Source organism: Chenopodium quinoa, unplaced genomic scaffold (assembly GCF_001683475.1).
Source record: "Chenopodium quinoa cultivar QQ74 unplaced genomic scaffold, ASM168347v1, whole genome shotgun sequence".
Lineage (NCBI taxonomy): Eukaryota > Viridiplantae > Streptophyta > Magnoliopsida > Caryophyllales > Amaranthaceae > Chenopodium > Chenopodium quinoa.
In genome coordinates, this window is record NW_018742770.1 from 2,604,704 (window position 1) to 2,631,103 (window position 26,400).

Sequence of the window (26,400 nt, forward strand, 5' to 3'; positions counted from 1 at the left end):
AGGGTTTTTGAAAACCGTTTTAAAACTTTCGTTTAAAACTTTCTGAGTCATTCGTCAAGTTCCTTCAGGAACTTCAGGTTCCTTCAGGAACTTCGAGTTTCTTCTTAATTCCTTCCACCACTTTTGTTTCTTAAGTTCGTACACTGAGTAACTAAGAATATAGAGTTGTGAGGACATCTTGAAAGCTTGCATTCATCATCAAGTCTTCCAAACTCTGTTGTTCCTACTCCGGAACATTTAACTTCAAACCTGAATCTTCTGTTTTAACCAAGACTCATAAACGTCGTTAGTCAAAGTTTGTTTTATGTAGGTCAATCATCAAAATATAAGATGGTCAATTCAACAAACACAAAAAATGAGCCATTACTTCATCCTCCTCCTGGACCTAAAGGAATCCCTTTCATTGGAAACCTTCACCAATTTGACGCCTCGAAACCTCATGTATACCTTGCTGAGCTTGCTAAGACATATGGTCCGATCATAAGCTTGAGGTTCGGACGTGTGTCGGTTGTTGCGGTTCATTCAGCCAAACTAGCCAAAGAGGTCCTTCAAACACAAGACCTTAACTTTTGTAGTAGACCACCCTTGGTTAGTATGCAAAGGCTAAGTTATAATGGATTAGACATGGCTTTTGCTCCATATAATGAGTATCTAAGAGAAATAAGGAAGATAAGTATTGTCCATCTCCTTAGCTCTAAGAGAGTAGAGTCGTTTGCTTCAATTCGACAAGAAGAAGTCTCAAGGGTTATGAAGAAGATCTCCTCTCTTTCTTCTGCTTCCAAAATTGTTACTCTTAGTGAATTGCTTATGGGATTTTCAGCTTCGAATATATGTAGGATTGCTTTTGGCAAGAGGTACAAAAATATCCCATAATGCTATCTTTAATTTTAGTGTTATGATATATTATAGCTAGAATCTTTACTTCATTCATGCATGCTGCGATCAGTGTGATTAATGTTGTTTATATAACTTAATATTACCTCCGTTAATTTTTAATTGCAACTTTAAAATACGGATGCAACTTTGAATTACGGAGTAGTTGTTACATCTAACAAATAATCTCCCAAAGTTGCAACTAAAAATTAATGGAGGTAGTATATAGTTCACTTCAGCTTTTTAATAGGTATGCAAGTCTAAGGATTATACTATGTGACTTACTTATGTTCCCTAATATTAAGGCAAAGCTCAGAGTAAAATCAACCGTGAAGTTGACCGTGTGATGCACTTATATTACTTTTTCTTTTTCTAGTAAACTTACTAAAGATAAAAACATGTGTATATAGATTAGTGCATGTATGATGACTACTTCCATTAATTTTACTCAATTCAACTAATTAAATCATCAATTTTTGTTGCATAAAATCGAATTTTACTTATTAATTGAATGCCTTTTCTAATCAAAATATATTAAAATTAAAGTTTTATTATAGTATTTTTGTCATATGTACTAGTCACTAAAATAAATTTACTGATGATCAATATTATTTTTTTAAAGTTAAAAACTAACTGGACCAAAAAATTCTACTTGTACATCTTTCAATTATTAATTTAATATCGATTCATGTCAATCAAAGATATCGTATTTGTCCTAATACAAAGGCTTACATGTATAGGTACGAAGATGATGAAGAACTATCAAGGAGGAGCAAATTTCATAGCATGTTAAATGAAGCACAAGCCATATTTACAAGCTTCTTCTTTAGTGATTATTTTCCTACTATTGGGTGGCTTGATAAACTAACTGGAAAGTTTTCTAGACTTGAGAAGATATTTAAGGTTATGGATGCATTTTTATGAAGAGATCATAAATGACCATCTTACCCCTAACAAGCCAAAATCTGAGAGGGAGGATATAATTGACATTCTACTCCGCCTTAGAGAACATCATCCCTCTTTTCAGCTCACTTTGGACCACATCAAAGCAATTTTTATGGTAAGTATGATGGTTTAAATATATATATATAATCTCTCCATATCTTTTTGTTTATCTCTAAGTTGTATTGAGCGGTTATACCACATATAATCTTGATGCGGTGGGAAAAAAGCAGAAAAACTTGTGTGAACCCAAAATTCTTCACGTTTGTAACTGGCTTTGTATTAAACATAGTGATCCTTATATTAAATATAGTAACTTTAATTTTAACATAGTAACCTTCAATAAAATTTGTGTGATTTTTAATATTGTTGCAAACTTGAAGTATGACGTTATGATCCTAATTTTAACATAGTGACCTATATTATTCATATTGACTGCTATTTTAAAATTTTCATTAAAAAAAATAATCTATAAAAATATAATAACCATTATTTTAACATAGTGACTTTTTTTTAATTAATAAAACGACAATAGTAACTCTACTATAAGTGGTCCACGATAGATTAATGTGAACCGGGTCTATTTAAGAGTTTGTAGGAAAAAAGAGCGGAGTAAATTAAAGAGGAGTTGTAACTTGTAAGGATCATCCGAAATGAGTTTGTCTGAATCAATAATTACTCATGTTTTCAATGACGTTCTGTTGGCCTTTTTAGGTTTCATGTAGGTATAATTATTATACCAATATGAGGTCTAAATATACCAATAAGATTGCTGGTATTTGTAGACTTTATATTAGTACAAGTATTGTGCCAACATGAGGTATAAATGTACTAACAGACACTTATTATTGTCATTCATGGAAATAGTAATTATGGACATGGACTTTCTCAAAATAAAGCAATTTTAAAGGGACAAAACAAAAGAATTGCAGCCCAGATGAATCTTTTAAAGGTTGTATCATGACATGTTCAAATGTTCATGTTAGGTCTCGTATTCTTTCGTGTTATTCACAAAATTCTATCAATAGATATGTGAAAAACTGAAAATAGGATAGTTGATTAGTTTTTTATTTAACCAATATATCTAAACAGATAGTGTTAGATTTCGTGTCGTGTAAATTTTGTGTCTTCTCTCGGTAAATTCGTGTTCATGTTCATGTCAGTTTCAATCAAATTGTCATGTCAAAGATTGTCAACACTAGTGTGGAGTATTACTTTGATATTTTTTTTATTTTTTTTTAGGAAAATATTACTTTGATATTTGAAGGAAAGATAAACTATAACTTTATAATTAATGGTCTCATAGTAGGACAGTTTTCAAGGCCACAATAAAATTGTGGTCAATGTATTAAATTAAATCACAAGGGTTCATTTTTATTGACTAATGTGGACCGTTGATATAATTTATTTTTATTTTATATTTAAAAAAATGACAAAAAAAAAATCAAAAAAAAAAAATCACGTTCTTATCCGTTTCTTTTCAGTTTCTTCTTTGATTACTCAGAGCGTATATATTTTTCCCCTTTAAAACTTCTCTTCAATCTTTGTTAGTGATCCATGTATACTGATTATAACAATTGGCTCCAAGTCCAACAATTCAAATAGAGTTGCTTGAATTCAAGATTGCTTTAATTTAATTTTTTGCTTGATTACAAATTTACAGTACTTGATGCGGCAATATTGAAAAGATACCGTAGATAGTTTGGTCTTTAATTATACTTTAACTGCAAATAATTTAAATAGACAACTGGTTTACAAAAGAACACTTCACATTACATTTCTGCGTAGAAGATTAAATTATTTGTCTCCACTTCTAAACAATGAAAACAAAGAGGGAAGATTGAAGAGAAGTGGAGGGAAATAAAATATACTTACCTCCATTTATTATTAGTTGACACGAATTTCTTTTTATGAAATTTTTTTTTAGTTGACACGTTTTATTTTTAGGTAAGATTTATACCTTGTTTTTAAGTGTACCCCACTTGCTTTATCATTATCTCTTACTCTCTCTCATTTTCTTAATATGTGTGACTAAATTAAACGTGTCAACTAAATAGAAACGGAGAAAGTAGTAAATAAAGGAGAAACTAAAAGGAAATACAAAGTAAACTATATCAACGATTTACATTAGTCAATCAAAATAAACAATTGTAATTTGATTTGATACAATGGCCATAATATTATTGTGGCCACTCAAAAGTCATCCCTCACAGTAACCAAACTTATTATAAAATTTATAATTAATAACAAAGGTTACTTTTTGTTTACAAAATATATTTGTTGCGGGAACAGATACAATTGTAGTGACGATTGTTTGGGCAATGACAGAGTTGATAAAACACCCGGAATCAATGAACAAAGTACAAGAAGAGCTTAGGAATGCTATTCAAAACAAGGGTAACATCAACATATGTAACTTTAAGGAGCTTAAATACTTTCAAGCAGTGATAAAGGAAACATTTAGGCTACACCCTCCAGGGCCATTATTAATTGTGCACGAAACAATTCAAAAAACCAAGATTGAAGGGTATGATGTTCTACCTGGAACATTGGTACATGTGAACGCGTGGGCAATTGGAAGAGATCCTGACTCTTGGATATATCCCGAAAAGTTCATGCCTGAAAGGTTTTTAGAAAGTACAATAGATTTCATTTAATTTATCCCAATCTGATAAATGGAAGATAATTTTTTGCACTTGTCTTTGGCATATTTGGAGTGATCGAAATACAGCTGTTTTTGAGTTAAAAATGTTCAGATCAATGCGCACTTACAGCAAATTCTATGTGGATTATCAAACCCTCTCCCACATTCTGCAGGGAAAAGGAAAGGTTGATGCAGGGTGCTCAAATTTGTCAAATTGGAATCCTCCTAGGGAGGGTTATATGAAGTTAAACACCGATGGTGCTTGGAAGAGTTCTGAGATAGCTGCTGGTGGTGGTGTGATCAGGCGGAGTAATGGCACTTGGTTCTTTGGTTTTTCAAGTAAATATAATGCTGTAACTCCCCTGGCTGCTGAGCTTTTTGCTATTCGCAAAGGTCTTAATGTTGCACTCGAATTTAAGATCAAGAAAATAGAGCTGGAAACTGATTCTGAATACCTTGGGAAGCTTTTCAATTCGGTTGATCATGTTCCTCATCATGAGTTGTGTTTCGGGTGAAAAAAATGGGACCTTGCCGAAGGTCCGATGAAGCGGAGAAGACTAGATTCGATCCAAGTAGTGTTGGGCCGAAGGTTTCCTGCACAGTAAACACACGTAAACTAGCCTCGGGGGTGTTGCCAAGGAAGGCCCCTCCGATGCTAAAGTCAGTACAATGTGTAGAAAGAGAACACTATGCAAGAGAATTAGTTGCTTGAGGCTTTGCTTGAATTAATGAGAATGAATGTAAAAATGTAATATTGATGGCTTTTATACCTCTTCATACATGGAGAAGTTGGGCCTTAGCCCAATTGGTTTGCCTTGAGGATTGATCTTTGACTTTAGCACAATTGGAGAGATGAACCTTGACCTTGGGCTTTTAATTGGATCATTTAATGCCTAAGCCCAATTGGACTAAATTGGACCCAAACAACTTGCCCCCAGACCCGATTTGGAAGGATGACGGGTCGGGTTTGATTTAATTCAGAAAAGGAGGGAAGTGAATGATTTAATTAATCCAAAAATTTGAATTTAAACCGTAATTAATGAGATAACAACGGTTAAGGCGGATGATTGTGGAAGTTGGATGGATAATGGGCAGTTTAATCGCAAGGTCGTGTGTTTAACGGTTACTTAGTGGGGTATTTAAGAGAAATTGAAACGCGAACTCCCCGTATTCCCATTTCTGGAGATATAATCAGAGGCGCGTCATCTCTCCTCACTTATTCACCAACACAAACCCAGAATTCTCGAGAGAACCCAAGAACCCGCATCAAAACTTCGCAAATTCCCCGAGCATTAAGCTTAGAAACTGAGACTTGCCACTACGAACTCGTAAATCGGCAACTTTCGCTTCAGATTAAGGTAAATTCCTTTGATTTTAGTTTATTTTTCTTCGAATTCGAACTCCTTCCCTCTTTTTTCGACTTTTTTCTTCGAAATTATCAATGGCAAGAGGAGTTAGGGGTAGAGCCCGTGCTCCAAGAAGAGCAAGGCCAATTCCCGATCCTAGGAACAGGATTAGGACCTGGAATGGACAAAGAGCAGAGTCTGACCCTGCTGAAGGGATTAGGGCGACTCCAATTTCCTCGGCTCCTCCTCAGAGAACGGAGGGGCCGAGCGCTTCTGGGCGGGACGATGAAGTTCTCGCTGTCCTTTGGGATATCCTCCCCGGGTTTTCAGAGTGGGAGGATGCCGAAGTAGCTTCGGCCATGATAAAGAACCGCCCCTACTCATGGTGGGTGGAGAATGCCGAACAGTATCGGTTTGCCGAACAAATTGAGTTGCATTACGGCATCCTTGAAGCTGATGGGTATTGGTGTCGAATGCCCGTGGCATCCGATAGAATCCATCGTCCACCCCCGGGGTATGTGGGGGTGTACACAAGACAACTTCAGTATAGGCTGAGGTTCCCTTTGGACGTATTCGTCCGAGACTTGCTGATCCATTACAATATTTCCCTATGTCAGCTAACTCCTACTAGCATCTGAAGGGTGATGACATACTTATGGGTCTGCAAGTTCTTCAAGTATGTGCCGAACCTGCACTGCTTCAAAAAGCTTCATCGGCTAGTGCCAAATATTCAAAGTGGGCACGGAAGTCATGGTTCTGGGTGGTACCAGATTGAGTCTAGGCCCCAGTACCTAACCATGTGGCCGAACGACTCTTCAGACAAGGACTGGAGAGGTCAATGGATTTGGGTTAGGGCACCCACGGACCTGGGCCACCCTTGCGTCTTCAGCGCTCCCCGGTACCTTGCTGAGCCTGATCCCGACATGGGAAGTCTAGGTCCCCCTGCAGATAACGGCCCAGATCCAAACCTTAATCAACAGGATATCTTCGGCAAGCTGCCGAACCGTGGGGGGGGGCAGCGGCCGAATGCAGCATATCCCGGAGACTTGGCTCCCCGATACGCATTATGTTTTCCAAGAGAACATGCTAGCAGCTGTCGGCCTCAGCCGAAAGTTTAAGGATGGTAAGCTTCTTCGGCTGGGGCCGAGGCTTTTTAATTATCTCTTTTTCTCCTCTTACTTCGCTTTTTTATGCTGTGCCAACCTAACTGAACTGACCTTTTCCCTTTTCTTTTTCAGAGCGGGACGAGACCAACGTCGGCATTAACTACGCTCGTCTTGGCGTCAACCGAGAACGAGTTGTAACTGATCGGGCCCCGTCTATCACTGAACCGAGGCATAGGGAAGTTCATCTAGACTCTTCCCACTTCCAAATTGAGGCTGTTGCTCTGTATCAGAGGCAGAAGCCTTGGTGGAAGAAGAGAGATCCCTGGTTTCAGCTGCTGGACGAAGAAGCTGAAGCTGCCCGTACAGCCGAAGAGGTTGCACGGGTTATCGAAGCTTGTGAAGGAGGAGAAGGGTCCTCCAGGGCTGCTGAAGAAGAAGCTGCAGCTAGGGCAGCTGAAGAAGACGAGGCTTTGCTGAAGACCTCGGTGAGCTTTCAAACTTAACTTTGTCTCTTTTTTTTTTTTTTTTTTTTTTTTGTACTCACATTCTTCCTCCCCCCTGTCTTTTACAGTCTGAAGAGAGTAACAGACACAGAGAAGGGAAAGCCCCTGTTCGTCCCGAAGACCAGATACAAGAAGAGTCTTCAGACTCAGACATGGACGAGCAGCCGCTTCAGAAAAGGCGCCGAAGAATGGCCATCATCGGCCCGCATGACTTTCAGCGGAGGCCGATGACCATCGGCGTTGAAATAAGGGAACCCGAGGAAGGCAATGGATCGCCGAGGGTTCCCCGGCCACCACCTCAATCACCTCAAAAGACCCCTCCGCCACCTCCTGAGATGGAGGTGGATCAGAAAACTCCCGAATCTAAGGGAGGGGTCCAAGAAGAAGTTCAGGAGAGTGCTGTCGAGCACAAGAATAAGGATGTCGTGATGCCCAGTGCTGAGGGTTTCACGGCAGACATTGCAAGAGAGGTTGAGGCTTTCGTCCTCACCCCTGAAGAAGAAGAGGTCATAATAATTGACTCTTCTAAGAAGGAGGATGCTGAGCCATCCAAAGTTAAAGAGGCTCCGTCATCATCTTTTCCTTCCTTCCAGACTCTGCAGTCTAGAGAAATGGGTTTCTCGACCCCCCGAATTCCAATCCCAGATCACATCTGGGACCTCATATGGGGTCAGAACCGAGAAGGTGCTGCAGCCTACTTCGGCGATTTTGCTGGCACGTCCGAAGTAGATAGGGCAAGAATCTGGTCGCTGAAGGCCACTGCTTGGATGGGCGAATCCAGCAGATCAATTCCTGACCCAGCCAGGTCTAACCAACTGCTGATGATGCAGGTGATTTTCCTTGCCTTTATTTCCTCTAAAATTCAGCTCTATTTTTATTTTATTTTTTTTTATTTTAACTTGTGCTCCTGTTTTCAGTTCGTGCACAATCAGACTCTCACTGTAGAGCTGATAGATACCCTACAAGATAGGGTAGACGCTGCCGAGCACGACAAGAAGGTAGCCGAAGAGGAGTTAAAGCTTGCTAAGCTGAAGCAAGCAGCAGCTGAAGAGAAGCAGCAGAAGGGTGAGGAATACGAGAAAAAGGCTGCTGAAGCCTTCAAAACCTTCTGCGACGCTATGGAGAAGGAAGTTTTTCCCCCACTGATGGAAGGGGAAAAATTCCTCCAAGAGCACATGGGAGTGGACATCTCCAAATTCAAGGCTACCATTGAGAGCCGAATCCAGGAAGGAGCTGCTGCACAAGCTGAAGTGCAGCAACGGCTAGAAGCTCTTGAAGCCAGCAGAATGGCTGCTGAAGAGATGCTCCAAGCCAGGGATGTCCAACTCTCAGAAGCTGCTGCTGCTGTTGAAGCTCAGAGAGCTAAGCTCCAAGAAGCTGAGGATCAGCTGACGGCCAAAAAGGAAGAAGTGGCCCAGGCTCAGACAGAGGCTTCCCAAGTTCAGCAGGAGCTGAATGAGCTGAAAGGTTCCTCCTCCAAGCTCGCCGATGAGCTGAAGAAATCCAAGGAAGACTTGGAGGAGACCCAGAAGAAGTTGGCTGATGCTGAGGCTCTACTCAAAGTCCGTGTCTATACCCAGGAAGAATATGAAATGGGTTTCAAAAACGGGTTTAGAGTGTGCCAAAGAGTCTGCCTTCATGCTGAGCCGAAGCTGGACTGGTCCAAATGTGCTGAATGGGTCCAGAATCCCGAAGACCCTCATATGAAGTATGCAACTCCAGTCGAAGCTGAAATTCTTAAGGCTGAGGAAGCCGAAGAAGAAGCTGAGAGAATGGAGTTGGAGGCTGAACAGAGGGAAAGGGAGGCTCGGCAGAGTGCAAAGCCTGCTTCTTCTGCTGCTGGGGCTGAGACCACCATGGGGCTCAACAATGCTGACCAGTCTGATCCTCGGGCTGAAGCATAGGAACTCGGGCAGTCGTCTTCAGAATCTTGCGGTTCATCATGCGCTCAACTTTAGACTTGCCGCTTTCTGAATTTTTTGCCTTGTTTTTTGCTTCAGCTTGCCTTGTCGTACAAAACAGTTTAATTTTTTGCTTTTGTACGTATTTCGGCAGCTGTTATTTTCCGCTTGTGGGCGGCTGCCGATACAGTTTAATTGAACTTGTAGCTCAATTTCTGAGCATAAATTATTAATTTGATGTTCTTTTCTTCAGCTGCTTTGTTTTTTAATGCTTTACTGTTTCTTCAATTCTGCTGAACATAAACTTGCACTGGTAGTGCTTCTTGCCCCCCCAGAAATTGAAGTATGGCTTCAGCTGAATAAACAATTTCTTTATTTCTTCAAAATGGGTATTTGAAACACAGGGCCAACTGAAGGCAATGTTTCGGATAATGGCTTTCTGGGATACAAGGCTCAGTTAAGGCAATATCCCAGAATTGTCCATGGACTCATGTCTTTGGAGAACAAGTCTTACTGAAGTTTGACTTCAGCTGAAAGACCAGTGTTCTTTAAAAAGACGAGTTTTGTCAGCAATCTGAAACCCAGTTACCCGAAGGCGAAGGTTTCAGACGAGGCTGAATAAACAATTTCCAACTGTTGCTGTTATCCTTGATTTTCTGTCTATCATTGAAAAATGGATATCCGAAACACAGGGCCAACCGAAGGCAATGTTTCGGATAATGGCTCTCTGGGATACAAGGCTCAGTTAAGGCAATATCCCAGAATTGTCCATGGACTCATGCCTTTGGAGAACAAATCTTACTGAAGCTTGACTTCAGCTGAAAGACTAGAGTTCTTTAAAAACTGGATATCCGAAACACAGGGCCAACTGAAGGCAATGTTTCGGATAATGGCTTTCTGGGATACAAGGCTCAGTTAAGGCAATATCCCAGAATTGTCCATGGACTCATGTCTTTGGAGAACAAGTCTTACTGAAGTTTGACTTCAGCTGAAAGACCAGTGTTCTTTAAAAAGACGAGTTTTGTCAGCAATATGAAACCCAGTTACCCGAAGGCGAAGGTTTCAGACGAGGCTGAATAAACAATTTCCAACTGTTGCTGTTATCCTTGATTTTCTGTCTATCATTGAAAAATGGATATCCGAAACACAGGGTCAACTGAAGGCAATGTTTCGGATAATGGCTCTCTGGGATACAAGGCTCAGTTAAGGCAATATCCCAGAATTGTCCATGGACTCATGTCTTTAGAGAACAAGTCTTACTGAAGTTTGACTTCAGCCGAAAGACCAGTGTTCTTTAAAAAGACGAGTTTTGTCAGCAATCTGAAACCCAGTTACCCGAAGGCGAAGGTTTCAGACGAGGCTGAATAAAAAAAACCCTTAAAGAGTAGATAGAACCAAGAAAACTTTGAAAGGATAAAAAGTTGCAAACATTTATATAAATGGTGGCTCCAAGGCCTTTCATTAGTTCAAAATGTACTTACAAAGATTGTTCTGCCCCGAAGGGTTTACACATGATATTTTTTCAGTACATCAGCGTTCCAGTGATTTTTCAACTCAATTCCATCCAACTGCCGAAGTCGGTATGTCCCTGGCTGAAGCTCATCACAGATTTCATAAGGTCCTTCCCATGCAGCTGAGAGTTTCCCATGGATTCGGCCTTTCTGAACTGCAGCAGCATTCCGAAGGACAAGGTCTCCAATTCTAAGAGGCCTTGCATGGACCCTTCGATTATAAAATTTGCTGATTCTCTGCTTATAAGCGACAATTCTGTCTCGGGCTGAGTCTCTTACTTCATCGAGGAAATCGAGAGATTCCCTCATCAGTCGCTCATTCTCAGCCGAGAAGTGGTGCACTCGAAGGCTCTCAGAGCCAATTTCCACTGGAAGAACGGCTTCGGCACCATACACCAGTTCAAAAGGTGAATAGCCCGTTGCCTCTTTTTCAGTTGTCCGAAGGGACCAAAGGGTTCCTGGGAGCTCCTCCAGCCACTTGGACTTTTGATCTTCCACCCTCTTCTTGAGGGCATTTAGGATCTGTTTATTTGCAGCTTCGGCTTGTCCGTTACTTTGTGGGTGGCATACCGCTGAATATGCCAGTTTGATGCCGAACTGATCTGTATACCGCTTCAACGGTAAGTTATCAAATTGCCTCCCATGATCGAAGACAAATACTCTCGGGATGCCAAAACGAGTAATGATATTCTGCCAGATAAATTTTCTGACAGTTTGCTCTGTAATATTCGAAGCTGCTTCGGCCTCGATCCATTTACTGAAGTAGTCAACACCAACTATCAGCCATTTTTTCTGGTACACAGCCTCTGGAAATGGTCCTAGTATATCCAGTCCCCATTGGGCAAACGGGAGTGGATTAAGGATCGGCTGAAGATCCCTTGCTGGCTGATGGATAACTGGAGCGTATTTTTGACATTTTTCGCATTTCCGAACCAGCTCCTTAGCATCTGCGATCATGGTGGGCCAGTAATATCCAGCCCTCAATGACTTGTGGGCTAAGGTTCTTCCCCCAATGTGGTTCCCACAGATGCCGAGGTGAATCTCCTGTAGGATATAATCTGCATCTGTTGGTCCCACACATTTCAGCAATGGGGCTGAGAAGGACTTTTTCAGAAGTTCCCCCCTCAAGACAATGAACCTTGAGCTAGTTCTCTTCATCTTGGAGGCCAAAGCTTTATCTTCGGGAGTTTCTCCCCGAAGCTTGAAAGCTAGGATGGGGTCCATCCAACTGGGCTCTGGGTCAGCGCAGCAACACTTCAGGTGCTTCGTCGACACTTCTCTCTCGACGCACTTCTACATATACAGATCTGTTCATCTCGGTAAGAGATGAACTGGCAAGTTTGGAGAGTGCATCATCTTGAGTATTCTGACCCCTTGGGATTAGCTGAACCTCAAAAGTTTTCAGCTCTGCAATGACTGACTTGGTCTTGGCAAGATAAGCTATCATGGAGGGCTCTTTAGCCTCGTAGCTGCCGCTAATCTGATATGCAACTAGCTGAGAGTCTGTTTTCAGGCAGACATGATCGGCTTCCAGGGAGATGCACAATTCTAGGCCGGCGATTGCTGCCTCATATTCGGCTTCGTTGTTCGAGGCCTTAAAAGAAAATTTTAGTGCATACTCAAAGGATTTGCCTTCGGGAGAAGTTATCACTACTCCTGCCCCCGAACCGTTTTTGGTGGAAGATCCATCCGTAAACACGGTCCAGACTTTCTTTTCATTGTCTAGCGCTTCTTGGTATGAGCATTCGGCCAAGAAGTCCGCTAGAGCTTGAGCCTTAATGGCAGCCCTCGGACGGTAGCTGATGCTGAATTCGGTGAGCTCAAAATCCCACTTCGCTAGCCTACCAGATTTTTCAACCTTGCCGAGAACTTTTTCCAACGGCTGATCAGTTAAGACCACTATCTGATGGCAATCAAAATAGGGCCTCAGCTTCCGAGCAGCTACTACTACCGCGAAAGCGACTTTCTCGAGTAGAGGGTAGCGAGTCTCGGCATCCGTCAGTGTATGACTGACAAAGTAGATCGATTGCTGACTTTTACTTTCTTCCTTCAGCAGTACTGCGCTGATGGTGGCTGGGCTAACGGCCACATACAGGTACAAAGTTTCTCCTTCAGCTGGGCTAGCCAGCGTTGGGAGTTGAGCCAGATGCTCCCGAAGCTTTTTAAAGGCGTCTTTTTACTCTTCCTCCCAGACGAGCTCTTTTGTTTTCGGGAGTTTCAGGGCTTTGAAGAAAGGTAACCCCTTATCCGAAGCTCTGGAAATGAACCTCGAGAGGGCTGCCATTCTTCCAGTGAGCCGCTGAACATCCCGCTTTGTTTTTGGCTCATGAAGGTCGAGCGCCGCTTTGACTTTGGAGGGATTGGCATCAATCCCCCTTTTGCTGACTATGAACCCAAGGAATTTCCCTGACTTCACGCCGAAGACACACTTCTTCGGATTCAGCTTCATTTGATGCTTTCTTAAGGTGGCGAAAGTTTCAGCCAGGTCCTTAACATGGTCCTCAGGTTTTTTGCTTTTGACGATCGAATCGTCGACATAGACTTCCATGTTTCGGCCCTTTTGATCGGCAAAAACTTGGTCCACCAGCCTTTGATAGGTTGCCCCCGCATTTTTCAATCCGAAGGGCATCATTTTGTAATTGTACACCCCAGCGTTCGTGACGAATGTTGTCTTTCCTCGATCGTCGGGGTGCATGAAGATCTGATGATACCCCGAGAATGCGTCCATGAAACTAAGCAAGGCATGGCCACTTGTCGAATCGACTAGCTGATCGATCCTCGACAAGGGATAGAAATCCTTCGGACAAGCCTTATTTAGGTCCGTGAAGTCAACACACATCCTCCAGGTACCATTGGCCTTCTGAACCATCACCACATTTGCCAGCCATTCTGGATATTGGCAAGGCTCGATGAAGCCTGCCTCCGGCAATTTTTTGACCTCGGCTGCGATGTCTCGGTTCTTATTAGCGGAGTAATTCCGCTTCTTTTGCTTAATTGGTCGACACATTGGGTCAACATTAAGCTTAGGGGAGATGAGGTCTGGACTTATCCCGGGCATATCAGTTGCCGAGAAAGCAAACACATCTCTGTTGTCCCGAAGGAGCTGAATAAGTTCACAACGGGTGTTCGGATCAAGGTCCATCCCGATTGTTACACATTTCTCAACGTCTCCTTCGGCCAACTCAACTGTTTCAGTCTGTTGGTCCATGTCCATTGCTGATGGACTGGACTCTTCATAATCTGGCCTGCTGCCTATGTCAGCAGGTGTCCCAGTCTTTTTGTTCTTCGGCTGGCTCTCTGAGTCTTGCTGTTCAGCTGAAGAGATAGCCTTTTCCCTTTCGGGCCCTTTACCTCTGGGTACAGATCCTTGGGCCGAAGCACTTAGGCCTTTCGGCTTTTTTGTGCTTGGCTCTCTTTCTTTTTCTTTCTCCTCCTCATCCTTGTCGTCATCTGGGCGACTACTGGATGGCTTGAGGTAGTTGCACCTTCGGGCGTCCTTTTGGTTGCCCTGTATCCTTTCGGGGAAGCCGGCGTCTGAGACGTAAATCATCAGCTGATGATAAGTTGAGACGACCCCTTGGATCTCATGAATTATGGGTCTCCCCAAAATCACGTTGTACACTGAAGGAGCGTCAATGACCAAAAATTCAATCATGACGTTCCTGGCTGCCTCATCGCAGCCGATGGTGATAGGAAGTGTCACCTTCCCATCTGGATAAGTTGAAGCCCCGTTGAACCCGGATACCGGGTAGGGTACCGACGTAAGGTGCTTGGGCTTCAGCTTGATTTGATTGTAGGCCTTTCGGAACAGAATGTTTGCTCCGCTGCCACCGTCAACAAGGACCTTACTGACGTCGTGGTTGGCCACCGTGGCGATGATCACCAACGGATCCTCGTGAGGGAACGTTATCCCCCGGCAGTCGGCGGCTGTGAACGTCATGTTCGGCACCGACGATTGGGGAGACTGAATTTCAGCGTTGTTCACCTGGTGAGTCAAAGCTCTAAGGTGTCGCTTGTGCTCCCTCCGAGAGTATATTCCTCCCGAGATAACATTGATCGGAGAGAATTTCCCCTCCGGCTTTTTACTGTTCTTCCGGGGGAAGTCGAGGTCTTGTCGAGAGTCCTTTGCTGACTTCTCGGACTCTTTTTTCTCGCGGTGATCCGCGATGTATTTTTTCAAGTATCCCTTCCAGACCATGTCCTCTATCTGGTCCTTCAGTTGGATACACTCCTCAGTGTTGTGTCCCGGAGACTCGTGGAACTCGCACCACTGATTTTTATTTTTCCGCTGATACCACTCTGGGAGTGGTCTGGGCTTTCGGTAACTCTGCTCCTCCTTCGTCACGGTGTAAATTTTGGCGCGTGGAAGAGAGAGCGGAGTGTAGGACTCGTATCTGCCTGTGTATGAGGCAGATTTTTCCTTCTTTGGGTCGCTGGCCGAAGATTGCTCCGAGGCCTTTGACTTTCCCTTTGTCTTATGGCCTTGGCCTTCAGACAAGGGTATTTGTTTTTGTTTCCCTCCCCCGAATTGAGGTTGGGTTTTCGCTTTGTTCCATTCTTCGGCTCGGATGAACTTATCCGAGGTATTCAGAGCTTCCTCCAAGGTCTGCGGGGTATGCATGACCATGAAGTCTAGGAACTTCCCGGGCTGAAGGCCATTCTGCATTGCAAAAACGGCTAGCCCCTGGTCCAGCTGAGAGACGCTGGATGACTCGTTACTGAAACGGGTCAGATAGTCTCGGAGGCTTTCGGTTTCCCCCTGTTGCAGACTCATGAGTTCTGCAGTAGTCTTCTCTCGGCGGTTTGCCGTGGAAAACTTGCTCCTAAATTTGGAGGACAGATCATCCCACCCTGTTATGGAGCCTTGCTTTACTCCCTTGGAGATCCACGCTTGCGCGACCCCCTTGAGAGTGGTTGGGAAATATTTGCACCAAGTCGCTTCGGATCTGGGGCAAAGATGCATATGAGTCTCATACGAGGCCACGTGGTCCTTCGGATCCGAGGTCCCGTCATATGTGATGTGCGACGGTATTTTAACTGTGGGCACATGCTCTTCCAGAATCCATTGCTCGAATGGCGAACTGGCGGGTAGCATAACGGCCTTGCCCTTGTTCCTGGCCGAAGGGACCGCGCTCCGCCCTCTTAGAGAGGTAGGAGTGGTTTTCGTCCCTGGCTGGGAAGTCTGGGCCTCGGCCGCAGGGAACGAGAGGCGACTGCGCACGCTCGGTTCCTTGCCGCCGAGTCGGTCGAGGACGCTTCGGCGAACAGTCTCAGGTTCTCGGTGAGTAGATTCTGGCCGAGAAGCTGAGCTGCTGCTCTTATGCGTCTCTGGTCGGGAGGATGAGGATCCTTTTAAAAATTGAGGGTTCTTTTTCCTCTCTTTTTCATTTTTCCAGGTATCCTCTTCCCACTCTTCCAGTTCCCGGAAGGAAGGAAGCTTCCCACCATCATGGTCTAGCTTCCTCCGCTGATGCCGGGTATGCGGAGGAGTTCGATCACGAGGTGGTGGCATATTTTGTGCCCTCATTGCCTCCATGAGCACTGCCAGCGCTCTTGCCACCTCCTCCGAGCTGGGCCCCGCCAGAGGGGTCCTCGGCTGAGTATGGGAATGAGGGGGCACATTCGATGGTTGGCTTTGGGGCACTGCATGTGTCCTATGATCGGACTCACCCCTGCTAGACCGAGAGTGACTCGGCCTATGATGAGAGTCATGAATTACGGAAGAAAGGGAATCCTCCTTGTATGATCCTCCCCCCGAGTTGGCACCCTTGGGAGAGTTCCGGTCCGGGGAGGGTGATAGTGTAGGGGTTTTAGGCTTTTCGCCCGCTCCTTGACGGAGGCCTTTGCTCTTGCGGTTCTTAGCCATTGCTACTAAGATAATTGCAAGATGATCTTGGTTAGAAATTTGGCTTAAAGATTTTTGAAAGTCTTCCCCACAGACGGCGCCAAATTGTTTCGGGTGAAAAAAATGGGACCTTGCCGAAGGTCCGATGAAGCGGAGAAGACTAGATTCGATCCAAGTAGTGTTGGGCCGAAGGTTTCCTGCACAGTAAACACACGTAAACTAGCCTCGAGGGTGTTGCCGAGGAAGGCCCCTCCGATGCTAAAGTCAGTACAATGTGTAGAAAGAGAACATTATGCAAGAGAATTAGTTGCTTGAGGCTTTGCTTGAATTAATGAGAATGAATGTAAAAATGTAATATTGATGGCTTTTATACCTCTTCATACATGGAGAAGTTGGGCCTTAGCCCAATTGGTTTGCCTTGAGGATTGATCTTTGACTTTAGCACAATTGGAGAGATGAACCTTGACCTTGGGCTTTTAATTGGATCATTTAATGCCTAAGCCCAATTAGACTAAATTGGACCCAAACAAGTTGTATGCTGTAATCAATGATGTTGCTGGGATTCTTCAAGCTAATGGTAATATTCTAATCAGGCATGTCCCTATGGAGAAAAATAAACTTGCTCACAGTCTCGCTGCTTACGGTCTGGAAATGAATGTTGGTCACAAGGATCTCTTCCTTGTTCCTCCTTTTGCTAAGCATATTTATGATGCAGACTTGGGTGTTTGCTCTTCCTCTTCTGGATAACTGCAGGTTGATGTGTTTGGATGTCTCCTTTTGTTGTCAATGGTAGTAGTAATACCACTAGTATGCTTATCAGCTTTTTTTTAGTAGTTCTCCTTTTCTATTTGTATTATATCGGTTTAGCTCTGTATTTCAGTTCTTTTCTTTCTGATAGTACTAATAGTAGTAGCTGTTCTAGGATGCAGTTTCAGGATCCCGCTCTCAGCCATGTATTTTGGATTAGTATTAGCCTGGCTAGTGGGGATTTTGCTTTTGGTGTAACAAACTTTATGAGGCTTTAAGCCTGTAATATATTCTCTTCGTTTGTGTTAAAAAAAATTAGGTTAAGATTATATATTCATATGAAATCTTGTTAGATTCGTCATATTAATTTATATAATTTATGAATCTATTTTATTTTTGTAGATGCAAGCCTTATATTTCCTATTCTCGTTAATTTATAAAAGATTATATATTCATATGAAATCTTGTTGGATTCGTTATATTATATATTTTATTAATATTAAGTTTTTATTATTTTTACGCGTATAAAATAGAGATATACGGAGTAGAAGTTTAAAGACATGTCTTAGAGAACGTGAAAAGTCAAATAAAAAACTTTTTTTTAAAAGAAAATGGAAACTATATTTAGGACAAAGGGAGTATACATTTTCCAAATCAAAATACAGAAATTGTTAGCCTGTTTTGGACGATTACTTATTTAATTTAGAAGTTTAAATTGTAGAAATTGAAAATAGATTTTTGAAAGATACGTGTGATACAATACAATGTTCCTTCTATACAGTATGTGACTAGATAAGGAGAGCAACTTTTTATACGGTTCCTTTTTTTTTTAAATAAACTTGGTCCATTGCATGAGCATGCAATAATTTTGTCATTCTTGACATTTGGTCCTTTTTGGATCTATTAATATACTCCCTTTGTCTTATTTCTTTTTAAGGTCTCCAATGCACATATTAAAACGTTAATATCTCCATTTTCATACACATAAAAGTTATAAAAAATTACTGATATTAACAAAATATAAATTGAGACGAATTAAACAATACTGCATTTGACTATATTACCTCTTGTAAAGTAATAGAAATAGTGGTCAAACTTATCAAAAGTTAACCTAAATTTTGACAATGGGACAAAGAAGTAGAGACAGAGGATAAATACAACTTAGTGATAAACATAATTAAATGAACCGTTACCCATTTTCGCTAATCTAGTCTAGAAATAAAAGGTGTAGCTTGGTTTTGTTTATCTACATACTTTACACCTTTACGGCTATACCATAAGAGATTAAGAGATGTTGCTGTTCTTTCCCTTACTAGCAATCTTCTCCCTCACCATAATATATTTGTTTCTTCTTCCAAAGCACACTAAAAATAATGAGCCATTACTTCATCCTCCTCCTGGACCTAAAGGAATCCCTTTCATTGGAAACCTACACCAATTCGACGCCTCGAAACCTCATGTATACCTTGCTGAGCTTGCTAAGACATATGGTCCAATCATAAGCTTGAGATTCGGACGTGTGCCGGTTGTTGCGGTTCATTCAGCCAAACTAGCCAAAGAGGTCCTTCAAACACAAGACCTTAACTTTTGTAGTAGACCACCCTTGGTTAGTATGCAAAGGCTAAGTTATAATGGATTAGACATGGCTTTTGCTCCATATAATGAGTATCTAAGAGAAATAAGGAAGATAAGTATTGTTCATCTCCTTAGCTCTAAGAGAGTAGATTCTTTTGCTCCGATTCGACAAGAAGAAGTCTCAAGGGTGATGAAGAAGATCTCCTCTCTTTCTTCAGCTTCCAAAATTGTTAATCTAAGTGAACTGCTTATGGGGTTTTCAGCTTCGAATATATGTAGGATTGCTTTTGGCAAAAGGTACATACAACTATATCCCATAAAACTATATATTTTTTTTAATCTTAGTGTTATGATATGCTATACCTAGAATCTTTCTTTACTTGATTAATGCATGATAAATTAAAATCATGCATTGATTGGTGTAATTAATGTTTAATTTAGCTTAATAGTTCACTTTAACTTTTCATGTGCAATCCCAAAGTTATAGTGTCGTGTGAGTTACTTTTTTTTCCCTAATATTAAGGTGATGCTTAGAGTAAAACCAATGGACGGTCAAAATTGATTTTTGTAAGTTAAAAACTAAGCTAGGCCAAAAGTGATGATGTCAACGTTTGTTATTTTAGTATTTTTGTAGATAGATTTAATATCAATTCATGTCAATCAAAGATATTGTATTTGTCCTAATACATAGGCTTACATGCATAGGTGCGAAGATGATGAAGGGTTATCAAGGAGGAGCAAATTCCATAGCATGTTAAATGAAGCACAAGCCATGTTCACAAGCTTCTTCTTTAGTGATTATTTTCCTACTATTGGGTGGCTTGATAAACTAAGTGGAAAGTTTTCTAGACTTGAGAAGATATTTAAGGATATGGATGCATTTTATGAAGAGATCATAAATGACCATCTTGCCCCTAACAAGCCTAAATCTGAGAGGGAGGATATAATTGACATTCTACTCCGCCTTAGAGAACATCATCCCTCTTATCAACTCACTTTGGACCACATCAAAGCAATTTTAATGGTAAGTAAGATGATTTAAATGTATAATCTCTCCAAATCTTTTTGTTTATCTCTAAGTTGTATTGAGCGGCTATACTACGTATAACCTTGATTGGGTGGGACAAAAGGGTACAGACTTGATGCCCGGTGGGACAAAAAACTGTGTAAAGAGGAGGTGTAGGGACCATCTTACTGAAATGAGGTTGTTTGAATCAATAATTACTCATATCTTCAATGATAATAACAAAGTTCCGTTGGTATATTTAGATTTTATGTTGGTATAATTATTATAACCAATATGAGATCTAAATATACCAACAAGATTGTTGGTATTTGTAAACTTTATATTGGTATAATTAGTGTGCCAACATGAGGTAAAATGTACCAATAGAAACACTTGTTATTGTCATTCATGACAATATTAATTATGGGCATGCAATAAAGCAATTTTAAAGGGACAAAACTAAAGAATTGCGGCCCGGATGAACCTTTTAGAGAGTAAGAAAATAGTTGTATCATGACATGTTCATGTTAGGTCTCGTATTCTTTCATGTAATTCACAAAATTCTATCAACAAATATGTGAAATTAGGATAGTTGATTATTAACCAATATATCTAAACAGATATTATTAGATTTCGTGTCGTGTTGACTTCGTGTAATGTATTCTCGCATTAAATTCGTGTTCAAGTCGGTTTCAATCAAGTTGCCGTGTCAAAGATTGTCAAAGCTAGTGTGGAGTATTACTTTGATATTTGAAGGAAAGATAAACTATAACTTTATAATTAGTGGTCTCATAATAACCAAAACGTACTTATAATAAAATTTATAATTCATAACAAAGGTTACTTTTTGTTAACAGAATATATTTGTTGCGGGAGCAGATACAAGTGTAGTGATGGTTGTTTGGGCAATGACGGAGTTAATAAAACACCCGGAATCAATGAACAAAGTACAAGAAGAGCTTAGGAATGCTATTCAAAACACGAATTGCATCAACAAATGTAACTTTAAGGAGCTTAAATACTTTCAAGCAGTGATGAAGGAAACATTTAGGCTACACCCTGCAGGGCCACTATTAGTTGTTCGCGAAACAATTCAAAAAACCAAGATTGAAGGGTATGATATTCTACCCGGAACATTAGTACATGTGAACGCGTGGGCTATTGGAAGAGATCCCGAGTCTTGGATAGATCCTGAAAAATTCATGCCTGAAAGGTTTTTAGAAAGTACAATAGATTTCAAAGGATGTGACTTTGAGCTAATTCCTTTCGGGGCTGGAAGAAGAATATGTCCTGGTTTACATCTCGGTGTTGCTAATGTGGAGCTCGTACTTGCCAATTTGTTGCACTCGTTCGATTGGGAATTGCCTAGTGGTGTTAAGAAAGAGGACATTGACACTGATGTTCTTCCTGGTATTGCTATGCATAAGAAAAATCCATTATGCCTAGTGGCTAAAAAATATTAGGGCTAAATAAAACCTTAATTTGATGTTCAAAATAAACCTAGGGTTTTATCTGTTATGTATTATTGTATAAGTATTTATTGTACAATATTGAACCATGAAAATAAGTCATAGGACAATATTAACGATATGGTCCTCGAGCATCACCGGACAAAAATGTGTGTTATATATATAGTGTATTTTTGCAAGTAAGAAAAATAAAAGATGTAAATTGGCCTCAACAACATGAATTTTGCCTTATATTGATGGTTATAGATATCTATATATTTATACCCGTTCAAAAGTAAATGGGAGCAAAGTTAGTTGGAGAAAACTACCTTACGTAGTTACGTACCTCATTTTGTAACTCCTTACGCATTAATTAATGAAGCTGAAAAAGATAACAAACAAGAATTATACTACCTAAGTGTAACTCTTCTTGCAGAGTAGCACATTGGCCCATGCTTCTCTCCACTATCGGAGAACACTAAATATACCAAGCTACCCCAGGCCATAAGGCCATACCGTGCCATTGCCATAATACTAACTAATAATGGATGCAGCCTATACGTCTCGGCAACCTTGCATCGTCCATTCGTCCCTGTGGACACTTATTTTTTAACTCAATTCTTTTGAAACGACTTTCAATCAAATATGGACTACGACCAATATAATTAACATCTTTCACGGTTCAATATGGAACTATGGGTTATTATATATGAACTATTTTTGTTTCTTTATGTTAGTTGTTCTTAGTTGGAATCTTTATAGGTCTAGTAGTATGACTAAATCATAAAATCTAACAAACTTATAAGAAACTATAAGAAAACCATCATCATTGAAATCTTTTTTATTTCTTATCTTCTAAATGTGTGTAATTAAAATTACTTCTAAATAAGTAATGAATGACATTAATGATTAAGGTTCTGTTCTCATACGTTTATTTTCAATTCAGTTCAGTTCAGCTCAACTCAACTTAGTTCAGTTTAGTTCAGTTCAGTTCAGTTCAGTTTAGATCCTAATTTCCTTCTCTTATAAAATATTCAGTTCAGTTCACTTCAGCTCAGCTGAGTTCAGTCTATGAGAACATGCTTTAAATAGTGCATTAAAAACGCCATAACTTGGTTGTTGGTTCTATTGTTCCCCATCACTGCGCACAAATGAACAATATGTACATAACTGCGCATCTACCTGTCTAGATGAACATAATGTAGACGTGTAGTTAACTAGTTATAATCTATCTGCGAGTCTATATATATAGTACTGTATATGTAATGTGTCTTAATGCAGTACATGAAAACTATACAAATAAAGTAAAAAAACATATACATGCATTTGTAAATCTCTCAAATATAAGAAATGCTTTTGATATTTCCTTTACTTGCAACCCTCTTTCTTACTATCATATATTTTCTACGCAAAAACCCTAGAAAAAATGAGTCATTTCATCCTCCCACTGGACCTAAGGGGATCCCCTTCATCGGAAACCTACACCAATACAACCCCTCGAACCCTCACATCTACTTTGCCAACCTTGCCAAGATCTATGGCCCGATCTTGAGTTTGAGATTTGGACGCGTACCTGTTGTTGTGGTTCAATCGGCCAAGCTAGCAAAGGAGGTTCTCCAAACACAAGACCTAAACTTTTGTAGTAGACCACCCATAGGTGGTATGAAAAGGCTAAGTTATAATGGTTTAGACATTGCTTTTACTCCATATAATGAATATTTCAAAAAAATAAAGAAGATAAGCGTTGTTCATCTCCTTAGTTCTAAAAGAGTGGAGTCTTTTGCTCCGATTCGACAAGAAGAAGTCTCAATGATGATGCATAAGATCTCCTCCCTCTCTTCTGCTTCGAAACCCGTAAATTTGAGTGAATTGCTAATGAGTTTTACAAGTTCAAATATATGCAGGATTGCTTTTGGCAAGAGGTAATATTTTGTACTCTTCTATAACGTTTCTTTCCATGCTTTTGTGTAACATGTAAAAATGTTATGTAGCCATATAAATAATAAGTGGGTATTTTACTCCCTTTGTACGTTTTGTGCACTCTTTTTAAAAGGTTTTTTTCCTTTTTTTTTTTCAAACTTTGACATTATTTCTCACCAACATATGCTTGTATAAGTCAAAAGCACATTATTGTTAGGTATTATAGATTTATCTCATTTTGTATTTTCTATATACGTAAACTTTTTATAACTTTTAGTAGTTAAAATAGTTAGAGTACATAAATTTAGAAATAAAAAGCAAGCATCACGTGTATACATACATTGAACTAGTAATACAATTCTGAAGTGTTTTGCATATATAGGTACGAAGATGATGAAGGGTCAAGGAGCAAATATCATAGCCTACTAAATGAAGCTGAAGCCTTGCTAATAACCTTCTTCTATAGTGATATTTTGCCTTATTTTGGGTGGCTTGATAAGCTAACCGGAAAATTTTCTAGACTTGAGAAGACATTTAAGAAATTGGATGCATTTTATGAAGAAGTCATAAATGACCATATTAACCCTAACAAGCCTAAATCTGATAGAGAGGATATCATCGACATTCTACTCCAACTTAGACAACAACAACCTTCTTTGGAGCTTACTTTGGATCACATCAAAGCAGTGTTAATGGTAATTATTTTCCATAATCTCATCTTTATGAATATTTTAGCTTCTTTGGTTTGTTTTTAAAATTTTAATCACTATATATCTTCATTTTTTTAATTTAAAAGAATATAGAAATTATAAATATGTTACATGGTTTAGTGGTTAAGTCTTCAATACTACGTATATAATTGATCAACAAGTGATTCAAGGGTACGTAATAATCATGTTTTCGGTACTTAAAAGATGAATGATCTGAGACAATTCAATATATTACATAGTTTCACTCAAAAATTTACTTCCTCCATTTCTTTTAGCTGACACGTTTCATTAGTCACGTTTGCCAATGCACAAATTCAATCTTGAATATTTTTAATTAGCGATAAGCAAAAATTATAAAGCGTTGATATTTTGAAAATATATACCGTGATGAATCTAACAAGACTCCACATGATTATATTTTTCATTATGTATAGATCATAAAACACGGTCAAAGAAAAGTGTGTGAATAGTGCTAAATTCAAAATGTGTCGACTAAAAAAAACGAAGGTAGTATGTATTAACATAAATGTCTTCTTGACAAACGATTAGTTTTTTTTTTTTCAGAATATATTTATCGCATCAACCGATACAAGTGCAGCAATGGTAATATGGGCAATGACCGAGCTAATAAAGCATCCCAATTCAATGAAAAACGTACAAGAAGAACTTAGAAATACTATGCAAAACAAGGGTCGTCGTTACATAAATAATGATGACCTTAAGGATCTTGGATACTTCAAGGCAGTAGTGAAGGAAACATTTAGGCTACACCCCGCAAGCCCATTACTAATAGCACACGAAACGATCCATAGAACAACCATCGAAGGGTATGACATTCTACCCAAAACATTAGTATATGTAAATGCATGGGCGATTGGAAGAGATCCTGACTCTTGGAATGACCCCGAAAATTTTGTTCCAGAGAGATTTTTGGAAAGTTCAATAGACTTTATTGGGTGTGACTTCGAGTTAATTCCTTTTGGTGCTGGAAGACGATCATGCCCTGGCTTACATCTCGGTGTAGCTAACATGGAGGTTGCACTTGCCAATTTATTGCATGTTTTTGATTGGGAATTGCCTGCTGGTTTAGAAAGGGAGGACATCGACACTAATGTAATTCCTGGCATTGCTATGCATAAGAAAATTCCATTACGTCTTGTGGCAAAAACAAAATTAATGGACCAAATGTAACCTTAAGCTTAATTAATAATTATCTATTATGTACACTCTTATATTGTCATATACTTGGTTTATGCACCAAAGTGGATTTATATTGTTCTAGAATCGAAGAGCATGTTGCAATCAATTGCAATTTTTTTGTTGGTCATTTAATATTTTTAATTGTCACCGATTTATTAGTTTAAGAATCGAAGCCAAGTTGTAGTCACTAGGTGGTAGCATAAAGGTCTATGGCAAGCAACTTTGAGTTAATAATGGAAGGTGTGTATTTAACCTACTAAACTAACCGTTTAAAGGTAAAGTGAACGATTACAACTACCTAAATGATCTCCTGGGGTGTCGTGGGGTCCTTGGAAGCACCCTCCAACCTCTTTTCTTCTCGGGTCTAAAAATTAAAGTCTAAAATTATCTAAAACAGAAGGTTATATAAATACATAATAATACACGAAATCGAATTGCTTGAAGAGTTTTGGAATCCGATATCGAAAACTCTTGAGATTATATTATAGAGATGTACCTAGGGTTCATATAATCGAAATCTCATTCTGCGGCGTAATTATTATTTCACCTGAAGATAAAATCTCTTCCACTACTCTTTTAAGGGAACGACATAAAGGATAGCTAAAAATCACTAAGGCCAACTTCATCCATTATTTTACACCGTATATCAATATGTCATGTGATAATATATATGGCTGGTCCTTCACATATCACATTCAACTGATTCAACTTCATCAATAATCTTTTACAACGACAACTCATTTGATCAAATCATCTTATAGTTACGTTTCCAAATTTAATTGTATAAAACAATGTGTACATAAAAGGTGCCAAAATCTTGATGGATTTCTGATTTTTTCATTTACCTCATTAGGGGTCGATTTCACAGAAAAAGGACAATCTTAATCAGAAAAAACCTAAGGTCTTTAACCAATTGTCTACGAATATGACTAAGAAATTACATTAGGTAGAATTTGTGCGCACAATAATTTTGGCACTAATGACTAATTAACATTATATTGATAGTGATTCATGATAGAGATAATTACTTATTCCAAGAGTATACGACTGATTTTAGGCCTCAATTATTTATCGAGTTGATCCTCTAACATGGTATCGATATTTAAGATGTAGTGTGATTGTA

The 26,400-nt window shown here is 39.9% G+C and overlaps 2 protein-coding genes and 1 pseudogene across 2 annotated transcripts; all 3 read left to right on the forward strand.

The window, feature by feature from the left end:
• Positions 1 to 330: 330 nt before the first annotated feature.
• On the forward strand, positions 331 to 4,486 carry LOC110724499 (annotated as a pseudogene).
• Positions 4,487 to 18,585: 14,099 nt separating this feature from the next.
• LOC110724693 (cytochrome P450 83B1-like) lies at positions 18,586 to 21,651 on the forward strand. Its single transcript, XM_021904138.1, has 3 exons — positions 18,586 to 19,290; positions 19,699 to 20,017; positions 20,857 to 21,651. The coding sequence occupies exons 1-3, from the start codon at positions 18,710 to 18,712 to the stop codon at positions 21,460 to 21,462; spliced, it is 1,506 nt and encodes a 501-aa protein (XP_021759830.1). The 5' UTR covers positions 18,586 to 18,709; the 3' UTR covers positions 21,463 to 21,651.
• Positions 21,652 to 22,685: 1,034 nt separating this feature from the next.
• On the forward strand, positions 22,686 to 25,469 carry LOC110724534 (cytochrome P450 83B1-like). The gene is made up of 3 exons (XM_021903952.1): positions 22,686 to 23,369; positions 23,750 to 24,062; positions 24,642 to 25,469. The coding sequence occupies exons 1-3, from the start codon at positions 22,798 to 22,800 to the stop codon at positions 25,266 to 25,268; spliced, it is 1,512 nt and encodes a 503-aa protein (XP_021759644.1). The 5' UTR covers positions 22,686 to 22,797; the 3' UTR covers positions 25,269 to 25,469.
• The last annotated feature ends 931 nt before the right edge of the window (positions 25,470 to 26,400 follow it).

Coding starts and splice junctions, on each gene's coding strand:
- LOC110724693 (XM_021904138.1), top strand. CDS start 18,710: ATGTTGCTGTTCTTTCCCTTACTAGCAATCTTCTCCCTCACCATAATA. Junction 19,291..19,698: donor AGGATTGCTTTTGGCAAAAG/GTACATACAACT, acceptor TTACATGCATAG/GTGCGAAGATGATGAAGGGT. Junction 20,018..20,856: donor ACATCAAAGCAATTTTAATG/GTAAGTAAGATG, acceptor TTTTGTTAACAG/AATATATTTGTTGCGGGAGC.
- LOC110724534 (XM_021903952.1), top strand. CDS start 22,798: ATGCTTTTGATATTTCCTTTACTTGCAACCCTCTTTCTTACTATCATA. Junction 23,370..23,749: donor AGGATTGCTTTTGGCAAGAG/GTAATATTTTGT, acceptor TTGCATATATAG/GTACGAAGATGATGAAGGGT. Junction 24,063..24,641: donor ACATCAAAGCAGTGTTAATG/GTAATTATTTTC, acceptor TTTTTTTTTCAG/AATATATTTATCGCATCAAC.